The sequence below is a fragment of the Onychostoma macrolepis genome, chromosome 23, assembly GCF_012432095.1.
Source record: "Onychostoma macrolepis isolate SWU-2019 chromosome 23, ASM1243209v1, whole genome shotgun sequence".
Classification (NCBI taxonomy): domain Eukaryota; kingdom Metazoa; phylum Chordata; class Actinopteri; order Cypriniformes; family Cyprinidae; genus Onychostoma; species Onychostoma macrolepis.
In genome coordinates, this window is record NC_081177.1 from 16,027,805 (window position 1) to 16,052,055 (window position 24,251).

The following is a 24,251-nucleotide window of genomic DNA, read 5'->3' on the forward strand; positions in this document are numbered from 1 at the left end:
ACTAGTGTTTTTTTTTTTTTTAAACTGAATACTTATTGTAATTTATGGGGTTATTATGTAATATTTCCATGAATCAGATGTTCATTTCAGACATCTTCACTTTCTTTAAAACATATAAGTCAAAACTGAATTAAATAATTTAACTTGCATTCATATTGTTGAAATGAACATATCTTTAAATAAAATATTGGCAATTAAATATGTAAATGTTCATCTGCCTGTATATAGCCTAAGTCATAGAATAATTTTATCTTTCAACAACTCAATTGTCAAAATAAAATTTTAAATGAAATAGTAGAGTTGGCATTTTATATTATTGACATTTAAAAATATATTTAAATAGTAATGCCGGCGCCATTCCCGTTTCGAGGTCCTTTGCTGATCCCGCCCCCTCTCTCAACCCAATGCTTTCCTGTCTGCTCTTTACTACTGTCCTATATAATAAAAAGCCCCAAAATATATGTTTAAATATTAATAAGAATTATATCAAAAGTTATTCATACATTCTGTAAATGTTTATCCAGGGTGGCTTCTTACCGCAATAGGTGCCATCTTCTTACCCCTCTTTTAATATTTTGTGAAATAACAAATAAAATGGTAAATGCCTGTATTTATTTTCTATAATAATTCATCCTGCACATGCTAAACTTACATCTAAATATGTTACAATTTAAAAGTAAATCCATATTGTTCAAAGATAGTAAAGGTGTTCCAAAACATTTCAAATCACTCAAAAATGTAAAAATTAGCAACACATTCATATTTAAAGTGAACAGCTGAAGCAGTGTTACAACTGTTTTCATCACAGTTTATTTGTCACAAACAATGCAAAAACAGTACAGATGTTTTTTCTAATGAGTAACTTTGACCTCCACAGGACAAACAGATTTTTTGAACAAAAAGTAGAAGGCCATAATGAAAGAAGTATAAATAAAATACAAATAATAACAATCGACAATAATAAAAACTTACATTTAAAACTTAAATAGAAAAAATAACATATTTACATTTGGTATGTATTAAAAAAATATGCATATAATCACAATTTCCAATAGTTTGTAGGACTCACAAACTAAACTAAATGCAAAAACTCCCAATTGCTACCTGTATTTTTCTTATATTCATATATACATAAATGCATCAATCGTTGTAATACACTTGTTCGTACCGAATGCATACAGCAGTCTGAAACCATCACCACAAAATAAAACTATGTCATAGAGCCACTGAATAAACAAACTGTGCATATCCAGATACTCGGGCATGCTGGCCCTTGGTGAAAACATGCCCAGTGTGCATGTGTGGCTTTGATTAGTCTGCTATGTGTGCAAGTCCGGACGGGCATAAGCCCATTGTTCTCTTTTATGACCATCTCTGCTGTGTTGTCATAGCACCCAGGCCTTGAGCTCCAAAGTAAGCCGGTGTCCGGTGTGGTAAAGGTCCAGGCAGGGGCTGAATCATCCCATTATCCGGGTCAAACTCCCATATGTTATCATAGTCCATTTCCTGGTCATCTGGATCCACTGGCTGAAGGTAAGAGTCATCTGTGAGAAGCAAAAGATAATGATTAATGTCTTGAAATATTTAGTTTAAATCCATGACTTTTTCCATGACTTTTTAGAATTTTCATGCCTGGAAATCACAGCTGTAAAATTCCCTGTTTTCAATGATACCCTACTCTTATGGAATGAACTTCCGATACTGTATCAAAATCCACATGCCAAGTTTAAGAAGATAGTAAACTGAGCCATCTAAATAACTTCTTGACCTAATTTAAGATCTAACATATCATTTGTTGTGTTCTTTTCCACCGAAGGGCTCTAAATGTCTTGCAGGATCTCCCACTTGTGAGCTTTAAATCACCCTCGGTGGTAATTCTGTCCTTTCGCTGGTCTTTCCTTCATGTGCCACCTGCAGAGCTGTCGTTTAAAATACCCTGGGCCTGAGCCATATTACACACACAAACATACACACACATGCCCCTTCATCTGCACTCTTGTTTCCACTGTCATGTCCTGCCTGGGCAACCACACCCCATCTAAACCTGCGAGCGTGTGTGTGTGTGTGTGTGTGTGTGTGTGTGTGTGTGTGTGCTGGAGAAGGTCATTCTAAAACCATCCTATTAGCTGTGCCATGAGAGTCTGCTCTATGCACGTGTCACCATGGATTATTTCCTTCTCATGGTGTTGTGTTTAAACCTGACAAGTGAGTGTGTATACATGTGGCCTAATTAGATGATTAAGCTGTTCATATAAACACATTTTTTTTGATCAGTGTTGAACCGGTCTATAAAACATACTGAAGATCTAGGTCAACATTTCACACGCTAAACAAAACCTGTGGCCACAAAACTGGTCGTGCAACTCGCTGTGTATATCTTGTGTATCTATTTCTCTATCTACATCCGTGAAACATGCATGACATCATGTCATTGTGGTGCTGTACCTGCCTCCAAACTTTAGCATGTCAAAAAGTCTCACCTGGCGAGTAACTGTAAGATATCTGCTGCGCCTCCATGACAGTGTGACCTGAGAAACCTCTCTGTTAAAGACAGGAGAACAGGAGATCATTTTTACATACTGCTTTGAAGCTACATTCATGTAGAACAATATTTCTGTCTATCTTAATTATATTTGTCCTATTATTTTGTTACAGTATACATTTTGTGCCTTTCAAAAGTTTGAGGACAGTAAGATTTTTTTATTCATCAAAGGGGGAAATGAAATTGACTAATTTTGATATTTTTGGGGGAAAATATCCTGATATCATAATGAAGCAAAAAGCCTCATTAAAAGAATAAATGTCTTGAAAGGAATTTGACTACCATTCCATTACCTGAGAGATGAGTTTGTGTTCTGGCTGTCGGTTTGGGGCAGGCAGTAACTTCAGTTTGGAAATGGCCTGGGCACGTAGCTCATCAGACCACTGACTGCTGACCAGCTCAGGCTCCAGGGCCTGGCAGTGTCTGATTTTCCGCCCAAGAGGAGGAGTGCAGAGCCGGAAGGAGGGAGGAAGGAGAGGAGGATACGACTGCTCCATGGAGCCCCGAGAAGAGTGCTGTGTAGCAGAAAAAAATGCACTTCATGAGATTTGCACTCACTCAAAAGGGTGATTTAAAAGATAGCATTGTGAATAAACCTGACATACTCCGCTGATTAAAGGATTTAGACCTAAACCAGTTATGTAATCCAGGTTTGAAAACCCAACAAGTGTAAACCTGCATTCCATGTAGAAATATTGTCTCAAATGTGCAAATTAGAAGGGATCACACTTTGTCTCATTCGCTCAGCAGCCTTTTTCATTATGCATCTGGATGGATCAATAAGTAATGTAGGCTATGGGGACTTTCCATGGCTTTAGCCTGTCAAATCAGCGCCCCTGCTTTCGGGGTGTTTGGTCACCACGGTGTCAAGTGAGAGAGCGGATCTGATATCCTGACCCACTTACCGACGCATGTGCAGAGCTCTCCTCCAGAGGGTACATACTAGGGGTGCTGGGGTCGTCATAAAGTGGCGAGAGAGGTTTGCGGTGGCCGATCAATTCTGAGTGGCGGTGTGGAACTAAGAGCTGGTGTTTGACATTTGTCTGTGGCGTGCTCCAGCTGTTTGACTGAATGAAGACAAATGGAAAAATATAAGTTATACTTGTTTTTATACATTCCATTTCCCCCAAAAGCCAAAATTCAAAACTGATGCAAATAATACAAATATCACCTGTCTTCAAAGTAAAAAAAACTGCACTAAGTAGTGCAACAGATTATAGTCAAACTCTGCTACCTTGACTAGCGGGGCCTTCTCGATGCGTCGAACGGGGCCGTTGCAGTGCACCGAACTGTACGGCATGTTGTAAACCGGTGACATGGGCCCCTCTGAAGCGAGATAGGATGTCTGTGGAGGGGAGGAGTAGTGGAGTGAAACAGGATGGTGGTCAGGGGCCGGTCGGACATGAGAGGAGAAGCTGCTGCTCCTGCTGCCCAGGTGAGCTGAGTATTGTGTGTCTGAGGAGTTAGGCCTGCTGGAAATGAACTGTTCCAAAACACACAACACAGAAACTGATTAAATGGACTGTATTCACATTCTTTTACTAGATTGCAACAAACTTTGTACTCTGTTCGACAACTTTGCCCTATCCAATCAATTTCAGTGGATAAAATCTAATGGAAAAAAGGTCTAGTCCTACATCTTTTTCTGTTTCAATTAAAAATACTTAGCTTTACAGACATAAAATGTGCTGTGAATGGCAGTTCGTGTTGACTAAGAGGAGTTAAAATGTTGTAGCACCTTGTCATTTTGTGGTTGAACATCAACACATGCTTCTATTAAGTAAATTGTTGGGTTGTGTATGTGTAAACCTTAAATGTGATTTTTTTTTTTAAGAGTTGAAAATTTGAATAACTAGAGTAAAAAATGTATTATGGATACTTTTGGAGGTACTAATCCACAAGAGTCTTGTAGGTGGTAACACTACGGAAATTGATTGCACACATGTTAATTATTAACAGCCCAACTGAAACACTGCTGATCTTGTTCACAACCACATGTGCTGCTCCTCCAAAATAAACATGAAAGTCATTCTTATGAATAATGCCCCATATTTTAAATCTGTGGATAACCACTGCCTAACCCAATTTCATACTAGATATGAAATCAAACTGTGCAAGAGTAGTTCACCTGGAAAACCCATTGCGGATGGGTTCACAGTTTGATGTTAATGAGTTTGGGTTGTTGAGATACTTACACAGAGAGGCTCAGCATAACCAGGGGAAATAAGGTTGTCATCGGCACTGGGCAGCTGGAGCTCATGGGACCTGCGTTTGTCCTGGGACTGCCTTAGTGGGTCGGTAGCTCCACGGCTGTTGCCGCTCCACCTGTCAAACTCTGGAGCCTGAGAGTAATGGAGGAGAAAGTGAATATCTCACAGCATTTACATGCAGTATCTAAGATATTTGACACCATGTCCAAGATGGAAGTGATCGCTCACCTGTTTCTGTGTTGGAGTGTAAATGATGTCATAGACAGGGGGAGGAGGGCTCAGAATGGGGACGTCAGCACTTTTGAAATACTGGATCCAGTCATTGAACTCGCTCTTGTCCAGACAGGACACGATGATGGGGTTTATCAACTTCCCTAATGACAAAACCCACAAGAGTTAGAGTCACATATGCATCTGTGCAGAAACAGGGCACAGCATGATAGGAAACCAGTCACAGTTTACACTCATCTTTATGGCACATATAAGATCTTTGCCAAGAACTATAACAATTGGCAACTGAAGTTTGACTTGTTAACTCACCCTCAATCATAAATGTGCTGGGTTTGATGTCCTGGCAGGGAGTTGTAACTGTGATCATGTTGAGAGGAAGTTTGCCCTGGAATTACAAATACATTCAAGATTATTTCCCGAGTCCCTCGTTATGTAATGTTGCTGCTGTATTCATTTGCGTAGATGAAATTATTTTGAGATACCTTGTAAAAGAGGCCATCACTCTCTTCTGACAGAATTATGAGATAGTTGGGATACAACACCAGCAGACGGTCATACTGCTCCTGCAGCCAAACAGAGGAATTGAATCACATTCATTATTGTGTATATACACTACAGTAAAATAGGCAAGAAGCTAATATTGAGTAACTTGTTTTAGTCACTTTATTGCAGTTACTTTATCTATGTTTGGTCCACCAACAAACTATTTCCAAATAAGCAGCAGAGTTGGTGTGGGTCTGTAAGCAACACACTAGTTGTGTCCCCAAACGACTCAGAGTTTTTGAACAAATCGATTGAAAGACCGATTAACTTGCTTCATTCCTAAGCGAATCAGTGTGTTTGAACAAATCATTTGAGTGAATGATTCATTGACTCACGGCTAGCGATGGGAGAAATTAAGTTCTTCGAAATTCTGAATCAAAATGATTCTTTTGATTTGAAGCACTGAAAAAATGCAGGCTGGTGTTACCTACTGGTCAAAATGGGAGGAGCGTCTCGCTGCAGCCCACAAGATCCAGGGAGCGTGGTTGGATCCAGATCCAACTCCTCCCACCTTACATATACCTAAACCTACCCATCTCCACCCCCTGATCCCTAAACCCACCCATCTCCACCTCTAAACCTACCAATCTCCACCCCCTAGATGTGGATCCAACCACGCCCCCTGGATCTTGTGGGCTGAAGCGAGCCCTACTTTCAAAATGGTGTAAATGCAATGAGCTCAACCTTTTACAAACCAATTACAATTGCTTTTATGAAAGTGCAATCTATTAAATGTAATCTACAAATCATTAAATATCATTAAATATGAAGAGTTTGCACAATGTGTGTTCTTTTATTAAAGGTGGTTACTTAGCTAATTACTAGCAGAGATCTGTTAAAATCATAGACCCTATAGTTTACCTGTAAGAGCACTTTAGCCGAACCATCAGAATTTAAACAGTTTCAAAACAGTATGACTTAATTTAGCCTTGTTTGCTGAAATCACCTGACATGGCGAGTTTGGTAGGAATCACGGATTCGAAACAAAAGATTCACAAAGGCTTTGAAGAATCATTTCGAAAGTGCTCATCATCATGTGTCCCTTGTCTGGAACGCGGTGTTGTGCCCATTTTCGACCCCCTGCCAAATTATTACCCCTCTTGTTGAAATCACTATCTGATTGCCTAATCCTAACCCCACCCCTAATCTTAACCCCTCCCCCACACCTAACCCTAAACCTACCAATACTAGGGGGGTAATAATCTGGCAGGGGGTCAGAATTGTGCACAACACCGGAACTTACTGTTGCATAGCCTAATAATATCTAAGAAGCTGACCATCACTTTGCACAGCAGTGTGTGAAGCACAAATTTCCCAGAGGTCTTGCTCCGACCACGAGTGTGTGCTTTAACTCAGGGTGTGTTCAAAGACAGCTGTTGGGTGAGTCAAGTCAAGTGCATGAGGCAAGCAACTGGTTTACACACCCTTTTCACAAGCAGATCCTCTCCGCTCTCACAGTACACTTAAGAAGGACTATTAGTTGCTCACCCTCCCTCACTCTCTGGGAAAGGTTTAGATATTTGGCCACACGTACGCCGGATATTGGGTTACACTACAGTCCCCATAGTATGAACTGGCGTGCTTTGTGTTTGTATGCTGTCAGTTCAAGGAGACTTGCTGAAACCAAGCAGACTCTGACTAATGAGGGTAGTGTGAAAGTGGCCATGCCAAAACAGACCCTAAGTGTAAAGACAGACCCTAAGCTTGCTTTGCACCTCTTAAGAAAGTGAATTTAGACCCTCCTCATGCTAAGACCAAACAATTAATTCAAAGGCTTTTCAGAGTGAACGTCATTCTCAGTTGTGTAATGCCACTGTGTTCAAGTGAACTACACTGTAATTGTATTTCCTTATATTTTGAGTAATGAATGAAATTTCATTTTTTGCTGTATAATAAATACTTTACTGTATAATAAATACTAAACAATATATATGCTATTGTTTGATGCCATTATATTTATGTAAATATATTTATTTATTTTTTTTCCCATTTTTTCAGGTTTTATAGATAATCAAACCAAAACAAGGGGTGAGATGATGAGAACATCCTGGAGATCTCTTACCTGACAAGGCATGTGTTGCAGCCTGACTTTTGTGACGTAAGTGATGGGCCCTAGACTCTCTCGTTGTGAGCCCTCCCACTCATAAATGGGCTCTTTACTGATGGAGTTCCTCAACTCTTCCTTTTCCACTTTGGTCTCTTCTGAGCACTGCACCTTTGGAGACAATACTGGGTTTAAATCCATGCTCAAAAGTAAAAACTGGCATGACGTGTCTTATGATATGGGAAAGATAAGGGAGTGTCATCAGCATTGGGGATTTCAAAGAAATCCATTGCTTCTTGATTGCATGTCCCTGCTAATTATGGGATGCGGATGTTTGGCTCAGTGAGCTCACTTGCTGCAATAGCATGATGTGTCAGAACAGGAAAGAAAACATGTCTTTTTCAAATCCAGCTAAGGTGACCACAAAAGAAACCACTCCCTTATGAAATCCCATAGGACAATGGCCAACATTAGTCACTCTGACCTGAATTAACACCTTTTTTTTTTTTTTACATTCATTGTCTTATGCTTCAATTTGGCAGTTAGCAAATACAGGTAATTAAAGGTAGATTTTGCAGTACCTTAATTCTTGTGTATGTCTCCTGTCCGATTGCACTGCCACCATTGGCCTCGATTTGTTCTTTCAAAAGCCCAAACCAGTTGTTCATCTCTTCTTCTGTCGAGCAGTACACGATGATAGGATTTAAGCTGACCCCTACAAAGGTTAAAGACAAGGGGTCAGAGGTTAGGTCAGATGACTACGACCAGTGACCATCTGGATCTCTTTAAAACCTGCAACAGGTTGCTGAATATTTTGGTGAATCTCTTGTTTTTTAAGTATAGATGCATTTATCTAGATACCATTGCTCTGTTTCTTGTCAGTGTTGACACTTCTGACCCTGAGAGCAAATAATCTGTTTCAAGAGCTCTTAACATTACAACATGCCATGCATTTGCAGTAAACCAGTTGTCCCTTCTTGAAAACAGCTATTCTGAAAGTATGCATCAAACTGGAATCTCCCCTTTATCAGACCCACATTCCAGCCATTATCAGCGTCGATATCAGCCACTCTGACCTGCCCTGTACAGTCATTGCCAGTTAGGTGTGATGGTGTTCTCAGCAGAGGCACGTGTTCATGTGCAAGACTTGGTCATTTTTTTCCCAGAATACATATTTAGTCAGGACTGGAAATGCTACTGTGTGCCTCATAGTTTCCCAAATCTCACTCCCAGCAATCTAAGACGTCATCTTTGCAATCTAAAATACAGTAGTGAGTCCTATCCGATGTAATGTTGTGGCAAATAAGAAGATTTATTCACTAATTTGGTGAGTGGGACTTAACATCACATAACGGTTAAGCTTTAATTCTTTTTCATTCAATCACGGCCGCATTTACTCATCTTCAGAGAACGTTAAGCATGTTTTGTTGATTGCTCAACGTGACAAAGCAATAAAGTCAATATTTTCTTATGTGGTAAATTCTCATAAAATTTTATAAGCAAACTTGTGTGTTCAGGTCCAGTGAGCTGGAATGTGGAGTACTTTAACTGTGAAGGAGAAATGAAGAGGGAAAGGGCCCTCGTAGCTCCACAGCTGAGCGAGTTCAGGCGCACCTGTCGTATAACAAGGGGGGTCTTGAAGACAATTTATCTCTCTTTTGACTAGTGGCAAATGGAGGAGGGTTTACTTTGTGTTAGTGCTTTTGAACCTCTGGAATGTCCGAACATGGGAAGTGGTTTTGGGCCTACATAGTGTGGCTTTACAATATAAGCCTCACCCGTCTTTTGTTTTCTGGTTGGTTGAGAGTCACAAATTCCACTCTTAAATATATCACTGAGAACAACAGGTTTTGGAATAAAAAAAAAAAAGGACCTTTTTTTTTTAGAGAAACACAAAACTTTGTATTGGGCAATTATATGTATGATAACTAAATCTCCCCATCAGTTTATCTTTTTGTTTCATGCCTACCGTTTCCTGTTTGTTCAGCCCTTGATTATCAAGCACACTCACCGTTTATCTGGAATGCAAATTCCTGCGGATCACCAAGGCTGTTCCTGTTCTGCACCTTGCAAATTGTGAGCTCTTTGAGAGGAAGTGTTCCCTGTATAACAAAAATAAATCATAGAGAGTTTAGTAGTCTGACTTTACAGTGAATTAAATAAACATTTTTATATAGAGAGCCATTAGAAAATCTACATTGAAAATAATTCAAAAATATTTCTTGATTTTTAAAACAGTAAAAAAAACAACAAAAAAAACAATTTGAAAATAAAATTACATTTTATATAATATAATAACATTTTATATATGAATAACTTTAAAACTTGGAATGATTAGAAAGTTTTAAAATTGTATTCAAATTCACATAAATGTTACATTGTTATGAAAATTATGACACTTTAGATGTCTGTCACTTTGACGCATTCCGTATTGCACAATATTCTTTCAATGATAATGAACATTTATTACCGTCACCTCCCAGACGGAACTCAGGTTAATGAATACAGACATAATAAAACCCGATTAATACAGGTCACAACAGATAGAGCAAATTTTATGATTGAATACAACTTAGTGTGGCGCTTTTGGCATGGAGAGGTGACACATTTTACATCATCATAAAGCATAGAAAATCTGTAATATCCGTCTCCGTTACCGCATGACTCAAACGACAGCATGGACATATATGGAGCTCTTTTACATTTTGGCCTGTGGTGTGCATTGTTTATTGTGTGTAACAAAAGGAATACAGTAGGTGCATCTTTTACCTGGTATGTGAGTCCAGTTGTGTTGTTGGAGACAAAATGAAGATGGGTTTGGAACAGGTCCAGATAGCAGTCATGCACATCCTGAAAGAACAGACACATTCCATCAGCTCAGTATCGAAACAATCAGAGGGATCATTCTGGGTAATGCTGCTTTATAGGCTTGACTTCAACAACACAGGCGGATTAAAAGATTTCACTCTCCCATAGTCTGAATAGCAAGATTTTCAAAGGTCATGTTGAAGGCAAACTCCAAACAAGATGCAACATTTCACCCAGACAAAATAAAAAAATAAAAATAGACAGGGCATTAATGTGTGGTAAATGTAGCAATCTTGTTCACAATCCCTGGAATGAATGGTTAAATACTCCTGTGTAAATCAAGTCTCTATGAATACTTTCTGAGAAGTGTTTGTTTGCTCTAAAGACTAGTTGATTTATCACAGACAACTCATTTCCTTTCATCTGATCTAGGTCTTTACCACGTTACAGAATATGTCATTATCACAAATACTGTTAGGTAACATTTCCTTTCAACTGCAATGTCACCGCTGTACAGTATGTTCTCCTTTGACCTCATCCTGTGTTGGGTTATTTTTCTTCCCTCACCTTCACACTCTTTTTTCCCCCCAGTATGACTATGTTATCAAACCAATAAGATTCCCACGCTTCGGAGCCGATGTGTAATATATCAGTGGTTTGATCAGTGCGCTCTGCCCCAGGTAATCTCTGCAACTCTGAGCCATTTCACAACAACTCACATCCCTGCGTGTTCCGACACGGCCTAAACTCCCAAAACCATGCATCAATTAATCAGAAAATGCACGTACGTCATTCCCACAGTGCTTCATAGAACCACCATGTGACATCTTGTATCTTCCACCTGTTTGTTATGCATTACCTCATAGAGAGTGAGTAAGTGACTGTCACGGCTGCTTAGACCACCTTAATCATCATTTAAAAGTCTGTTTTGAAAGGTTTATTGAATGATTATTCTTGACGACTGCGTGTTTGTTTTGGAGTTTGATTGGATATGTGTTTTAGATGCGAGTTGGTGTGTCGTACCTGGCAGTGCAGGAAGCGGAAGCGCACTTTGGAGCTGTGGATCATTCTGCCGTAGTTCTTTACGTTGATGCTGCTCTTTTTCCATCCACTAGCTGGGTCGTAGGGGAACGGAGGGTCCCATTTGATGTTCTCGATCGCCTGGAGATCTTTCGGTGACATTTCCTATGTCAACACACACAGTGTTAAAAGTTAGTTCCTTTTCTAAATAACATCTGATATGCAAAGATGTACTTCTTATATGTGAAAGCCTAGCTAATAGGGAATGTTTTCAAAACTTCGTCTAATGTTCTCAGTTTTCTCAAAGTTACAAGTTGCTATTTTCAGATATTCTGTAAACATTCAAAACTTCCAATTTTGAATAAAGACTTAATGGAAAATGTTCTTAGGACACTTCTGGTAACATTCTACTAACATTTTCCGAAACGTTAGTATAACAAAAGAAAACTTTCTTAAAACAGCTTTTGGAAGCAATATTTTCATAACTTTTGAAAAATCTTAGGAAAATAATCTTAGAACATTATCTGGTAAAATTCTGCTAACATTTCCAAAGTGTTAGCGTAACCAAGGAAACATTTTCTTAAAACGTGCAAAAAATGAGACGTTTTGAAAATTCACAGAACTTTTCATGATTTATTGAGAAGGTTAGGAAATCATTAGCTGGAAGGTTCCTCACCTTTCTTGGTGTGACGGTGCAGAGAATGTTGATGATGCTGTTGGACTTCTCCTGACCCTCCTGTGGGTACTTTTTCCGGAACAAACGGCTGCTGCTCAGAAAACAGTAGACCCTAGTTAGTCAAGTATAAGGTTGTGGGACAAGAAAAAATGGATGCAACCCCACACAGGGGTTATCTTGACTCAGGATGATCAGTTAATCACGCTGAGTCAGAGCCAGTCTGTCTGTGAAGATTCTGGTGCTCAGTGTCCCACACAAAAGATTGCATCACCATTACACATGTCCATTCTTCCTTAGCTTGCACTAGTCAACATATCAGTTTTACATCTCTCTGTGCACCATTTAAAGAGAAAAAACAATAAAGCTTGTGTTACAAACCACAATGCCCCACTCATGAAATGCCTTTTGTTACCCATGACCCCCATTTATAATCATTAGTGTCAGATCTATATAATGAAGTCCTTCCTGCACAACGATAATCTAAGGAAGTCAAAGTCAGCGAGGAGATCATCCTCTGCGAGAGAGACGTCCTCAGTGCCTCCCATGTTTTTCTTCTCTCTCTTTGTCAATCTGTCTCTGCTTTGAATGCAATTAGCATAACAACACTGGGCTCATTCATGCAGACAATAATGGGAAGTATCGGTGATTTACTAGGGCTCAGTGATGAACGTGTTTGGCATCCGGAGAATTCATCCGGGAGAAGAACGCAGGTTGCAGGCAGCTTGTTACACAGAACATGCTCGTAAAAATGATGAAAGTTTGACAGCGACAACTTTACGTAACTATTTCCACCGGATCACCTTTTGCTTTCATTAAACATGCAACCATTCAGTAGACTTATTTAAATCTGATAGGGGTCCTGGGTTTTAAAGGGTCTGGGGTCCCGCTACACTGAACTCTGATCTGATATGTTCGCAGTAAAAATACAAAGACTTTTTTATGGTCTCGGACCCTGAACCCTAGCTGAACCCATTAACTTACATTCAGAGCACATGCAAACCAGACACAACAGACAAACAGTCTGATTTAAAATAGGCCAACTGTCTATTTTACTGACAGGTAGTCAGAAGAGTTGTCCAAATTGGACAGCAGTAAATTACACGGATCGCTGTCACTAGCAGTGCAAGCACAATAGTATTACTTTCTGCGCAGAATAAACCCAATTCTCTCAAAAAACAACGAAACCTGAGAAGTCTACCCTTCCCTGAAGGCTGCACTGGAAACAGAAATAGATCTAACTTCATTACACTAGTGAATTCTATCAGCAGATGAATGTATCAGTCACTGTGAAGTGAGATCCTGACGCTGAGCTAATGAGATTTACAGACAGCATCATTACACCGCTAATTTCAAATCACTAACCCGTGTTCATCACGCCATTGTGCTACAAAATATCATTTTTCAATGAGTATTTTTGTCTTGTTTTCCAACATCATCATATATTACTAAACTGTTTAAGCAGCAAAATGGCAAAAGCTATTTCTCCCCCATTGGCAAATTTTCCTTCTTTTAAATCTAAAAAATATCAAATTAAAATAATAATAATAATAATAACAATAATAATTCATATTTTCATATTTAGATTGCTAGTGGGGTGAGGAAAATAAAATGTTTCTGAACGCAAATCTTATAAATGAATATCTTATGCACTTAAAACAGATGAAATAGAATAGATACTATTTCAGTTTTTTCTGGTTTAAAATTTCATGTTTAATACGTTATGTGCAGTTGTGTGTATTTGTGAAATTTATCAGACAATAGTTTCTACAATTGTTTTAAATGTACACAAGTTTGCTTCTCAAGTAAATGTATGTGGTTTTAATGATGATTAGACATTTCTACTGTAAAACAAGACAAAAATATTGATGTTTGAGCTATAATATTGTTATTTATTTTCCATTCATTTCCAGTACGTTAAATCTCAAAACATTTCATGACATCCCTCTTGTTTGCATGACATGTCTTCATACTTTAAAAGCTTGGTAATTTGAAGGTAGTTTCTCATGGTTCTTACCTGTTCCTGCGGATGAAGCTCTTGCTGGAGAACCTGAAGTTGTGTTGGGGGACGCATGACATACTACTCCCCATGTTGATCCTGGGACAGTGTGTGTATCTCCTCGATGAGAGAGTGCTGGTGTATCTGTCTGCAAGATCAATATAGTTTAGTGATCCCTGTTGTAATCCAACCTCCCTGGAGTGAGTGAGTGAGTGTGTGTCTGTTCACCGGAGAGACGAGACTGATACTGAAGCAGCAGACAGGCGAGAGGGGAGTGTATGAGAGAGGGAGTGTGTCAGTGGGTGGAGATAAAGTGAGGTGTGTGTGGGCAGGGGGAAAGAGGGAGACGAAGACAGAGGACCAGAGCAATGAAGTTCACACCTTCTGCGTGAGATCCCTTCACTAAATAAAGCCTAAATGACAAAGGGGAACGTGTAGTTTTTCACACCTTATAGTGGGCAAATGGCACTGATTTGAATGTTTGAAAGAGTATTAAAGTCAGAAAGGAGCCTGCTGGTGTCACTTAAGAGGTCACAGCAAACATGTCTGGACATGGACATGCTCTGAATACTTCTGGCTGATTATATTATTCACCAAAATAATTAATATATTTAAGATGTCTGGAAGTCTGTGTAAAGAAAAGGTTCTAGAACACTTAAAAATCATTAAATTTTCTTGTATTTTATTTATTGTTTATTATTGATATTTTTTCTTACTCTTCCTGGCAGTATTTTTGTTTTATACTACTACTACTACTAATAATAATAATAATTAAAAATAGTTAGGTTAAAAAATGCTAATTGGGTAAGAAAAAATGAAACGTAACAGAAATTTTCTCTGACATAATATAATCTATTTTGCTTCTCAATCTTGTTTTAAAGATGTTTAGACAGAAATATGGTATGCTCAATTTTCTTGATTGTTTTATTGGATATTGTTTTGTGTGTGTGTGTGTGTGTTATGGTTTTATGGCAGTATTTTATTTTGTTAATAATATTTTAATATTTCATATTTTAATAAAATAATAACAACAACAATAATAATTACATTTTTGTTTATTATTAATATGATTTTATTGCTATTACTGGCAGTATTTGGGTTTTATTTTATTATATTATATTATGTTTAAGTATGTAATATATATATATATATATATATAATTCACACATTTTTATAACAAAGTATTGTTTTATTTACTTTTTCAGTTTTGTTGAAAATGGAGGTTACTGACTTATTTCATTCATTCATTCATATTTTTAAAATGCTACATTATCATCAAAAGCTACAATCACGACAAAAATATAATAACAAATAATAAAACATAAATAATAAAGTTTCTAACTTACGAAATCACCTATATAAAAGTAATTCTATAAAAATGTGCTAATTTTAGGATCTATATTTCTAAGCAGGTTATCACATTACACTCGTCTGTACTTGCTGTGAACATGGTGCTCGTGACTGTATGGTCTCTGCATGTTTGCAAATGTGTGAGATATGATCTAATTAAATTAAAAGAGCTTCCTGTATGCAATCAAGGAAGCACAAGTGAACAATCCCATCCTGGTGAGGGTTTGTATCCCTGATATCTTCCAGCTGTCAGACATGCAGATTGCCTCAAGAATATTAAATTATAACAAATGTAATTATAAGTTCTAGCCTCCCTCTTTGTATGTGCCTTAATGATGATTAGCTATTGCATGAGGCGTTCTGTGTTTGAATGCATTCTCTGAATGCTTCTTCTAATGACGTGTAAATGTATGTGTACATAAACTCCATGTATGCATTTCAGCTCTTGCCATTTATGGTTCCATTCCCACAGCATATTTTCAAACAAACCCTCAGAAATGAAAATTTAGAGGTTATTGTTCTAGCGTGGGTGTTTGCTGATTCAAACCAGCTGAACCAGGAAATGTAAGTGAGGCCATGCCGGAGGCACTAAACTGACACATTCCAGCTCATTCCTCAATTCGCTATATTAAACAGCTACAGCACGTTTATACTCTGATCAGATACTATGCCATTGTTTACTAGCTTACTGAGAATTTCCGTGGTTCAGACAAATAATAGCTGAAGTTCGGTGCAATAAAAAACATATCATATGAAGCACTGCACAAATATGAGGATAGCATTTCTCTGTTTTATTAAATCACGAAGATCCTCTGTTTTTTTAAATAATAAATATGGCGAAGGCAGTGGGTGATAAAAGAAATATATTCTTGAAAGAGCTCTTTCATTGAGCTGTCATGGAAAAACAGAGATGATGTATCATTCCCCCGTTCTCAGTCTGAGCTCTGAAGAGCTACAATATGAGTCATGAGGTGCTCACTCTGCATCAAGCTCTGAGTCTCCTAAAGGAAATTACAGTGAAACAAAAAACAGGGAAACATCTGACATAGTCTGGGAAAATCTCACTTCTAGTCATATGGGTTTCTGTCTGCTCCTTTGAGTTTCAGTTGCTTTTTGGAATACAGGTCAGATGTTAGGGAAGGGTTGGATCCGGGATTTTCAACCTTTAAAAATCTCTCCATTCTGACTCTCAGCCAGCTTAGCTATATTTACAAGATCTTACATTTAAAATCATTTTCATTAAGAACATTAACAAACATGATTATATTGCTTAATATTTAATTAGCACATTCACAAATATGTTTTGTATTTATTATTATTATTATTATTTATTTATTTTTACTTTTTTATTTATTTTATTTTATTTTCTAAAGAAATAAATACTTATATTCAGCAAGGGTGCATTAAACTTTTTTTCTTTCTTTTTTTTTTTTTACGTTATTACCACAAATATCAGTTTCTACAAAATATTAAGCAGCACAATTGTTTTCAACACTGATAAATAATAAGAACTATTAATAATATAGCATTTTAGAATGATTTCTGAAGGATATTGATTAAAAAATATAAGTTATTTAACATTTTTAACACTATAACTTTTTACTGTATTTTTGTTTAAATAAATGCTGACTTTCAAAAACATTTAAAAGAGAGATTTAAACATTTAAAAAAAGCCCCCAAACCTTTGACAAAATAGTACACATATGTTTTCTTATTTTTATGGCATTATAAGGTTCAATAGTAGTTGTATACTATGATGAACCACTATAATTATGATAATATAACTAAATAATTTGTTTACACTGTTCATTAATATTCTGTATGTAGAATAATAATTGTCTTGTAACAAAAGCATACTATTGTGAATTTATATAATCCATAAAAACAGAAGGTTTACATTAGGCCCGTGTTTTTTTTAAGTTGTCACAAAGGAGAAAGGACGGATGTGGAAGGAAGTGGAAAACCAAGCCAAACACAACAGTGTATCTGACTGCCCACAACATTTTTTGTGAGTAGCTTTTCTTCCGATCTTATTAAAAAAAAATCACGTGCTTCCTCATCTGACAGAGATTTTCTGTTTGGATCCTATATGGGGTTAAATGCTCAGCCTGTGAGTGGATTATATCCCCAAACAAATGGAGGAAAAATATGTAATTCTCAGTCACCATTTACTAATGATTCATATCCCTAATGGTCATTTTGACCACACATTGACCTGTATATTACACACCTAATACTATATGAGAGTATCTATTACATAAATTCAAGTAGACCGCTGTTTGAAAAAAAGATGTTTTAAAATAAGTTTACAGGAAATATGATCTCAAACATTATGATAAGACAGACTTTATTTCGCAATGTACTATGAAAGTCATGAATCCTTCAGACAGAATCTCACACACAAGTATCAGAGCTGTGCATTGAGCAAGGCTATCGGCACGACCCTGTCTGGGAAGTCCCTCTGCAATGTTTTTTCAGACTCGCTGGGTGCGTTAGGGGTGCTAACTTCACACCTCTGGCTGTTTTCAATGGACCACGTGTGCAAGAGAGAACCACGGGTGTCAGAGCTCTCACAGTACAAAAAAAAACAAGGTGTAAGAGGTGGAATAAAAAAGGCTTTGAAGGGCCACATCAAACAGGTGTAAGAGTTTTTTGGTTAAATCCCTTTGTGATTTTTTATTTTTTTTTACATGTTCAACGGAAATGACTGACAAAGATGATGTCAAATGTGATGGGTTTTTTTTTTTTTTTGCTGACACAGAATTCAGTGGAGAAAAAGGAGAAAGTAGAACCATGAGGGAAAAAAATATTTCCTTGTTCCCTGGAATACACTGTGTGCAGAATTGCACAATAGAAGTTGATATTATGGTCATATTTTTTTGCCAAGAAAATTTTACCAATTCCATACCACATCAATCTTAATAACTACTATTGATTTTGTATTTAATCATTTCTAAGTTATATATAATTGTCCATGAAGGCTGAAAGTCAAAAACTCCATATTTCAGGTGTGCTGAATTATTAGGCAGGTTTTCTTTTACAGATAAAATGAGCCAAAAAAAGAGATTGAACTCAGAGTAAAAGTAAAAAATAATAATAATAATAATTAAATGCCCATGAGAAGGATGCAATACTAATTCAATAATAGAATTAGCAAAGTTAAGGCATGACCATTGGGCAGTGAAACGCTCATTGGGTCAGTAGGGTCAGAAAAAACAGGTGGACAAGAAAAGACACGTTAACTGCACAATAATTAAGGTGAAGAATTAGCTGTGAAACCATCAGGAAACATTTAGTCTCCAGCGCCACCATTTTCCAGAACTGCAACCTTCCTGGACTCTCCAGAGTTGCAATGTGTCAGGTTCTCAGAGACTTTGCTTGGGTAAAAAATGCTAAAAATAACCCTCATTTAATAAGAATAACGTCTTGGTTACGTATGTAACCCTCGTTCCCTGAGGAAGGCAACAGAGACGTCACGTCGGATGACAAATTGGGATCTCGCCAGAGAGACCAATCCACTTCGAGTGTAACTAAACGAGCCAATGGACATTGGCATGCGATCATTGCATCCAGCTGCCGCTGATCACAGTGTGAGTATAAGAGGCAGCGGGTGCACCGCATTAATTCATGCTTTCGCTGAGGAGCCGAGCCGGTGACCCGGCCGCTCAGCGGTGGTACAGCGACTGTGGCGACAGGACGTGACATCTCCGTTCCCTTCTTCAGGGAACAAGGGTTACATACGTAACCGAGACGTTCCCTTTCAGTCGGTCACTCCGAGTCACGTCAGATGACCGGCGAATTGGGATCCCTGCCAAAGCACCACAGGAGCTGCCCCTTCCAGTGCCCTGTGTAGGCCTCCTGATCCTTCCTATAAGGCAGACGATAGCACCGGGCTCTACACAAAGAGGGTCAACTACTGTTGTTCCTTGGGCAATCCAGACAGTAGGACTTGGATAACACTGGGAAGCGTGCCCTTCCGTTTCGAAGAGGCACACTGCGGAGTCACCTCCTCCCAGAGGGGGTTAAGTGGCATTTAGACATGTGAAGTAACCCCGTAGGGCCCTATTGCACATGGAAGTCTCTGAGATGGCTTAAGCTGCATCATTAGAGATGGCAGAACGTAGTCTGCCAGGGGAAACACAGCTCTAATAAGCATACCGTGGAGTACACATATGGGATCCCGGCAGGGTCTCTCATATGGGCACTAGCCTCGCATCAGATTTCAAGAATTCATTGGCTGAAAGGCCTGGCGCCGGACGCTCCGCCACGTCCGGACGCCGGAGTGCTGCAGGACTCAACAGGGTTTGCCTGGTTAAGGAACTTTCTGGAGAATTAGGCGTAAGAACGCCGCAAGCAGACTCTGAGCCGGGCCTCTCAGTGCCACTACCCGTTTGAGGTGAGAACACAGGAGGAAACCGGTTCGACACGTAGGCTATAAAACCTAGCGAACGTGTTAGGAGTCGCCCAGCCCGCAGCTTTACAGATGTCTGCTAGCGAGGCACCACGAGCCAGCGCCCAGGATGATGCGACACCCCTAGTGGAGTGAGCAGGGTACACCTTGTGCTTCATAGGCCAAGGTGATGGCATCCACTATCCAGTGGGCCATCCTCTGCTTGGAGACAGCCTTCCCCTTCTGCTGTCCTCTGTAACAGACAAAGAGCTGTTCTGAGGTCCTGAAGCGCTGAGTTCTATCCACGTACTGTCGCAGTGCACGTACAGGACAGAGCAAAGCTAGGACTGGGTCTGCCTCCTTCAGGGGCAGCGCTTGCAGGTTCACTACCTGGTCCCTGAAGGGAGTGGTAGGAACCTTGGGCACATAGCCGGACCGGGGCCTCAGTGTTGCACTGGAGTCAGCCGGCCCAAACTCAAGGCACGATTCGTCGACCGAAAATGCCTGCAGGTCCCCCACCCTCTTGATCGAGGCCAACGCAGTCAGGAGTAGGGTTTTCATAGAGAGAAACTTCAACTTGACTGACTGCAAAGGCTCGAAGGGGGCAGTTTGTAGGGCTCTTAGCACCCATGCCAAATCCCAAGAGGGTAGGGAGGGAGGCCTAGGAGGGTTTAACCTCCTGGCCCCCCTAAGAAACCTGACAACCAGATCGTGCTTCCCCACCGACCTCCCCTCTACGGGGTCGTGGTGAGCGGAAATAGCAGCAACATAAACCTTAAGGGTGGAGGGGGACAGCCTACGCTCCAACCCTTGTTGCAAAAAGGAAAGCACGGCTCTGATCGAACATCTCCGGGGGTCCTCACGGTGAGAGGAACACCATTCGACGAACAGGTTCCACTTCAGCGCATAGGCCTGTCTTGTGGACGGTGCTCGTGCTGAAGCAATAGTGAGAGCTACCTCCTGGGGCAGATCACCTAGAACCTCCGCGTCCCGTCCAGGGATCACACATGGAGTTTCCACAAGTCTGGACGCGGGTGCCAGAGGGTGCCCCATCTCTGAGAAAGCAGATCCTTCCTCACAGGAATCGGCCAGGGAGGGGCTGTCGCGAGGAGCATGAGTTCCGGGAACCAGGTCCTGTTGGGCCAATATGGAGCCACTAACAAGACCTGCTCCTCGTCCTCCCTGATCTTGCACAGTGTCTGTGCTAGCAGGCTCACTGGGGGGAACGCATATTTGCGCAGGCCCTGGGGCCAGCTCGTGGCTCCCCAGCCGGTGGCCGAGGCATCCGTGAATACCACAGCATGCCTGGATACCTGCTCCAAGGGCACTCCTGCCCGAAGGAACGAGGGATTTGTCCACGGGCTGAAGGTTTTGCGGCAGGCCCACCTCGAGGCGAAAGGGACAGCCCGAAGGGCAAGACCTTGTACTGATATGCCCGACCCTTGAACGCGAATCGCAGGAATGGCCTGTGTCGCGGGAGAATCGAGACATGAAAGTACGCGTCCTTCAGGTCGATCGCTGCAAACCGGACGGACGCACCCAAAAATGCGTTTCTGCGTCAACATCTTGAACGGCATCTTGTGAAGTGCACGGTTCAAAACTCGCAGATCCAAGATCGGTCGTAACCCACCACTTTTCTTGGGCACAATGAAGTAAGGGCTGTAAAACCCCGACCTCATATCGGCTGGAGGGACCGGCTCTATCGTGTCCTTCGCCAGCAGGACTGCAATTTCCGCACGCAAGACAGGGGCATCGACGGCCTTGACTGAAGTGAACCGGATGCCCCCGAACTTGGGGGGACGCCGGGCGAACTGAATCGCGTAGCCGAGTCTGATGGTCCGCAGGAGCCACCGAGACGGACTGGGGAGCGCTAGCCAGGCTCCGAGAGACCGTACCAGCGGGACCAACGGGGCCACCGATATACCCGCGGTGGGGCAGCGAGGTGGAACACAGGGACCCGGCCCGGAGCCTGTGACGGCTTGGCCTGTGATGGCGGGGGGCGGGGTCTGGGTGTGCAGTGTAACACTCACCTGATTCCTCCTCGTGAGGGAGAAAACACAGTAACCCGGCTTGAGGCTTGTGACAGCCTGGCGTGTGACGACTTGAAGCGGGGACTCGAGTGCTACCGCCCTTACCTGGTTCCACGAATGGGCAGGAGGGGTGCTCTTGGGCAACCCACTACTGCCTGCTGGCGAGAGAGGAGGAGGGAAGTGATCCCGTGATGCACGGCTCACCACTCTCCTCCTCTTGAGACCCAGAGATTGAGGAAACCGCTCTTTTATTGATGTTTTGGGTACCGCTGGCTGCTGGGCCAGCGGCGGAACAAAAACAAAACAAAAGATTCTCCACCCGGCCCTCCTCCGGGGGAGGGAGTGGTGCGGTCACCATCTCCCGACGAGCAGTCTCCTCCATCCCTGGGTCGCCCGTCTCAGGGCCTCTTGCACTTGCCACCAGGTTTGGTGGGGGCCTGGACGGGCTGGGCGTCCTGCCTGCGACCGGCTCCACGGCGCTGCCTGGTGGAAGGCTGCTGCGCGGGAGCGGGGGCAGCCGCAGGGGAGCGCCCCCGGCGACGAGCAGGCTGAGGGGCTGCAGCCGGAGTGGAAGCAGCAGGTTTCCTCCGGCGCATGATGTGTTTGATCGCCTCAGTCTGCGTCTGGGCTGCCGAGAACTGCTGGGCAAAGCTCTCGACAGCGTCGCCGGAAAGGCCGGTCTGCGACAAGGGAGCATTCAGGAACTGTACCTTCTCCTGCTCCTTCATGTCAGCAAGACACAGCCAGAGCGCGAGGCCCGTCACAGCACACAGCTCATGTAGAACCGCCAGGTCGTGACCACCCCGTGCAGGTCTTTCAGGGCTTTGACCTGGTGGACCTGCAGTAACACCATGGCGTGAAGGGCAGAAGCCGCCTCCCCACAGGCTCTATAAGCACTGCCAGTTAGACCTGACGCATACTTACAGGCCCGCGAGGGGAGACACGGGTCACCCCACAGAGTGGTAGCGGCTGTTGGACATGGTTGCATGGCCACAGACCGCTCCACCGAGGGGATGCCCGTATACCCCAAAGCGGCCCCACCATCGAGGGTGGTGAGAGCGGAGGAGCCACAAAATTTGTTTCGGGCAGTAAAAGGTGCCTTCCACGATCTTGTAAGCTCCTCACCTCTGACTCCACCGGATCCAGCGCCGCCCCGGGAACGAACACTGGATCGCGGCAGAGGGACTCCGCCATGTTTGACACAGCGGAGTCTATTATGCAACTCCGAGATGGTCATGTCCCCACAAGAAGAGCATGAACCATCCACAAAAGCTTCCTCAGCGTGCTGAATGCCCAGACACGTGAGGCAGCGATCGTGACCGTCCTGAGGCGCCAGGAAACGACCACACCCAGAAACGCACGGGTGATAAGACATCTTTAAAAAGACGCGATCACCCGTGTTACTCTTTTAGAGAAATTGCTCTTTCAGAGAAATGCTCTTTTAGAGCTGAAGCACGCAGGGGAGCTGGCCACCGCACACTCCTAGTGTGGCTGTCAGCAAAGACAAACTTTTTCTCCCGCCGACGTGACCACACCCCTCGGCTCCTCAGCGAAAGGATGAATTAATGCGGTGCACCCGCTGCCTCTTATACTCATGCTGTGATCAGCGGCAGCTGGATGCAATGATCGCATGCCAATGTCCATTGGCTCGTTTAGTTAGACTCGAAGTGGATTGGTCTCTCTGGCGAGATCCCAATTTGTCGGTCATCCGACGTGACGTCTCCGTTCCCTTCTTCAGGGAACGAGGGTTACATACGTAACCGAGACGTTATTCTTATTAAGTGAGGGTTATTTTCTTAGCATTTTTTACCCAAGCAAAGTCTCTGAGAACCTGACACATTGCACTTCTGGAGAGTCCAGGAAGGTTGCAGTTCTGGAAAATGGTGGCGCTGGAGACTAAATGATTCCTGATGGTTTCACACCTAATTCTTCACCTTAATTCTTGTGCAGTTAACGTGTCTTTTCTTCTCCACCTGTTTTTTCTGACCCTGCTGACCCAATGAGCATTTCACTGCCCAATGGTCATGCCTTAACTTTGCTAATTCTATTATTGAATTAGTATTGCATCCTTCTCATGGGCATTTAATTATTATTATTATTATTTTTTTTTACTTTTACTCTGAGTTCAATCTCTTTTTTTGGCTCATTTTATCTGTAAAAGAAAACCTGCCTAATAATTCAGCACACCTGAAATAAGGAGTTTTTGACTTTCAGCCTTCATGGACAATTATATATAACTTAGAAATGATTAAATACAAAATCAATAGTAGTTATTAAGATTGATGTGGTTTGGAATTGGTAAAATTTTCTTGGCAAAAAAATATGACCATAATATCAACTTGCCTAATAATTCTGCACACAGTGTACATGCAGGTGCTGAATAATACACTTTTGAAGGATTGCTCAATATC

The 24,251-nt window shown here is 41.4% G+C and overlaps 1 protein-coding gene across 1 annotated transcript; it reads right to left on the reverse strand.

Annotated features, from left to right (window-relative positions):
• Positions 1 to 787: 787 nt before the first annotated feature.
• On the reverse strand, positions 788 to 14,471 carry plekhn1 (pleckstrin homology domain containing, family N member 1). Its single transcript, XM_058763767.1, has 16 exons — positions 14,089 to 14,471; positions 12,075 to 12,165; positions 11,402 to 11,563; positions 10,340 to 10,420; positions 9,582 to 9,672; positions 8,152 to 8,285; positions 7,589 to 7,741; positions 5,466 to 5,546; positions 5,293 to 5,368; positions 4,981 to 5,126; positions 4,738 to 4,884; positions 3,777 to 4,025; positions 3,448 to 3,609; positions 2,836 to 3,057; positions 2,481 to 2,541; positions 788 to 1,544 (listed from the first exon to the last, which is right to left on the reverse strand). The coding sequence occupies exons 1-16, from the start codon at positions 14,160 to 14,162 to the stop codon at positions 1,363 to 1,365; spliced, it is 2,112 nt and encodes a 703-aa protein (XP_058619750.1). The 5' UTR covers positions 14,163 to 14,471; the 3' UTR covers positions 788 to 1,362.
• Between the last annotated feature and the right edge of the window lie 9,780 nt (positions 14,472 to 24,251).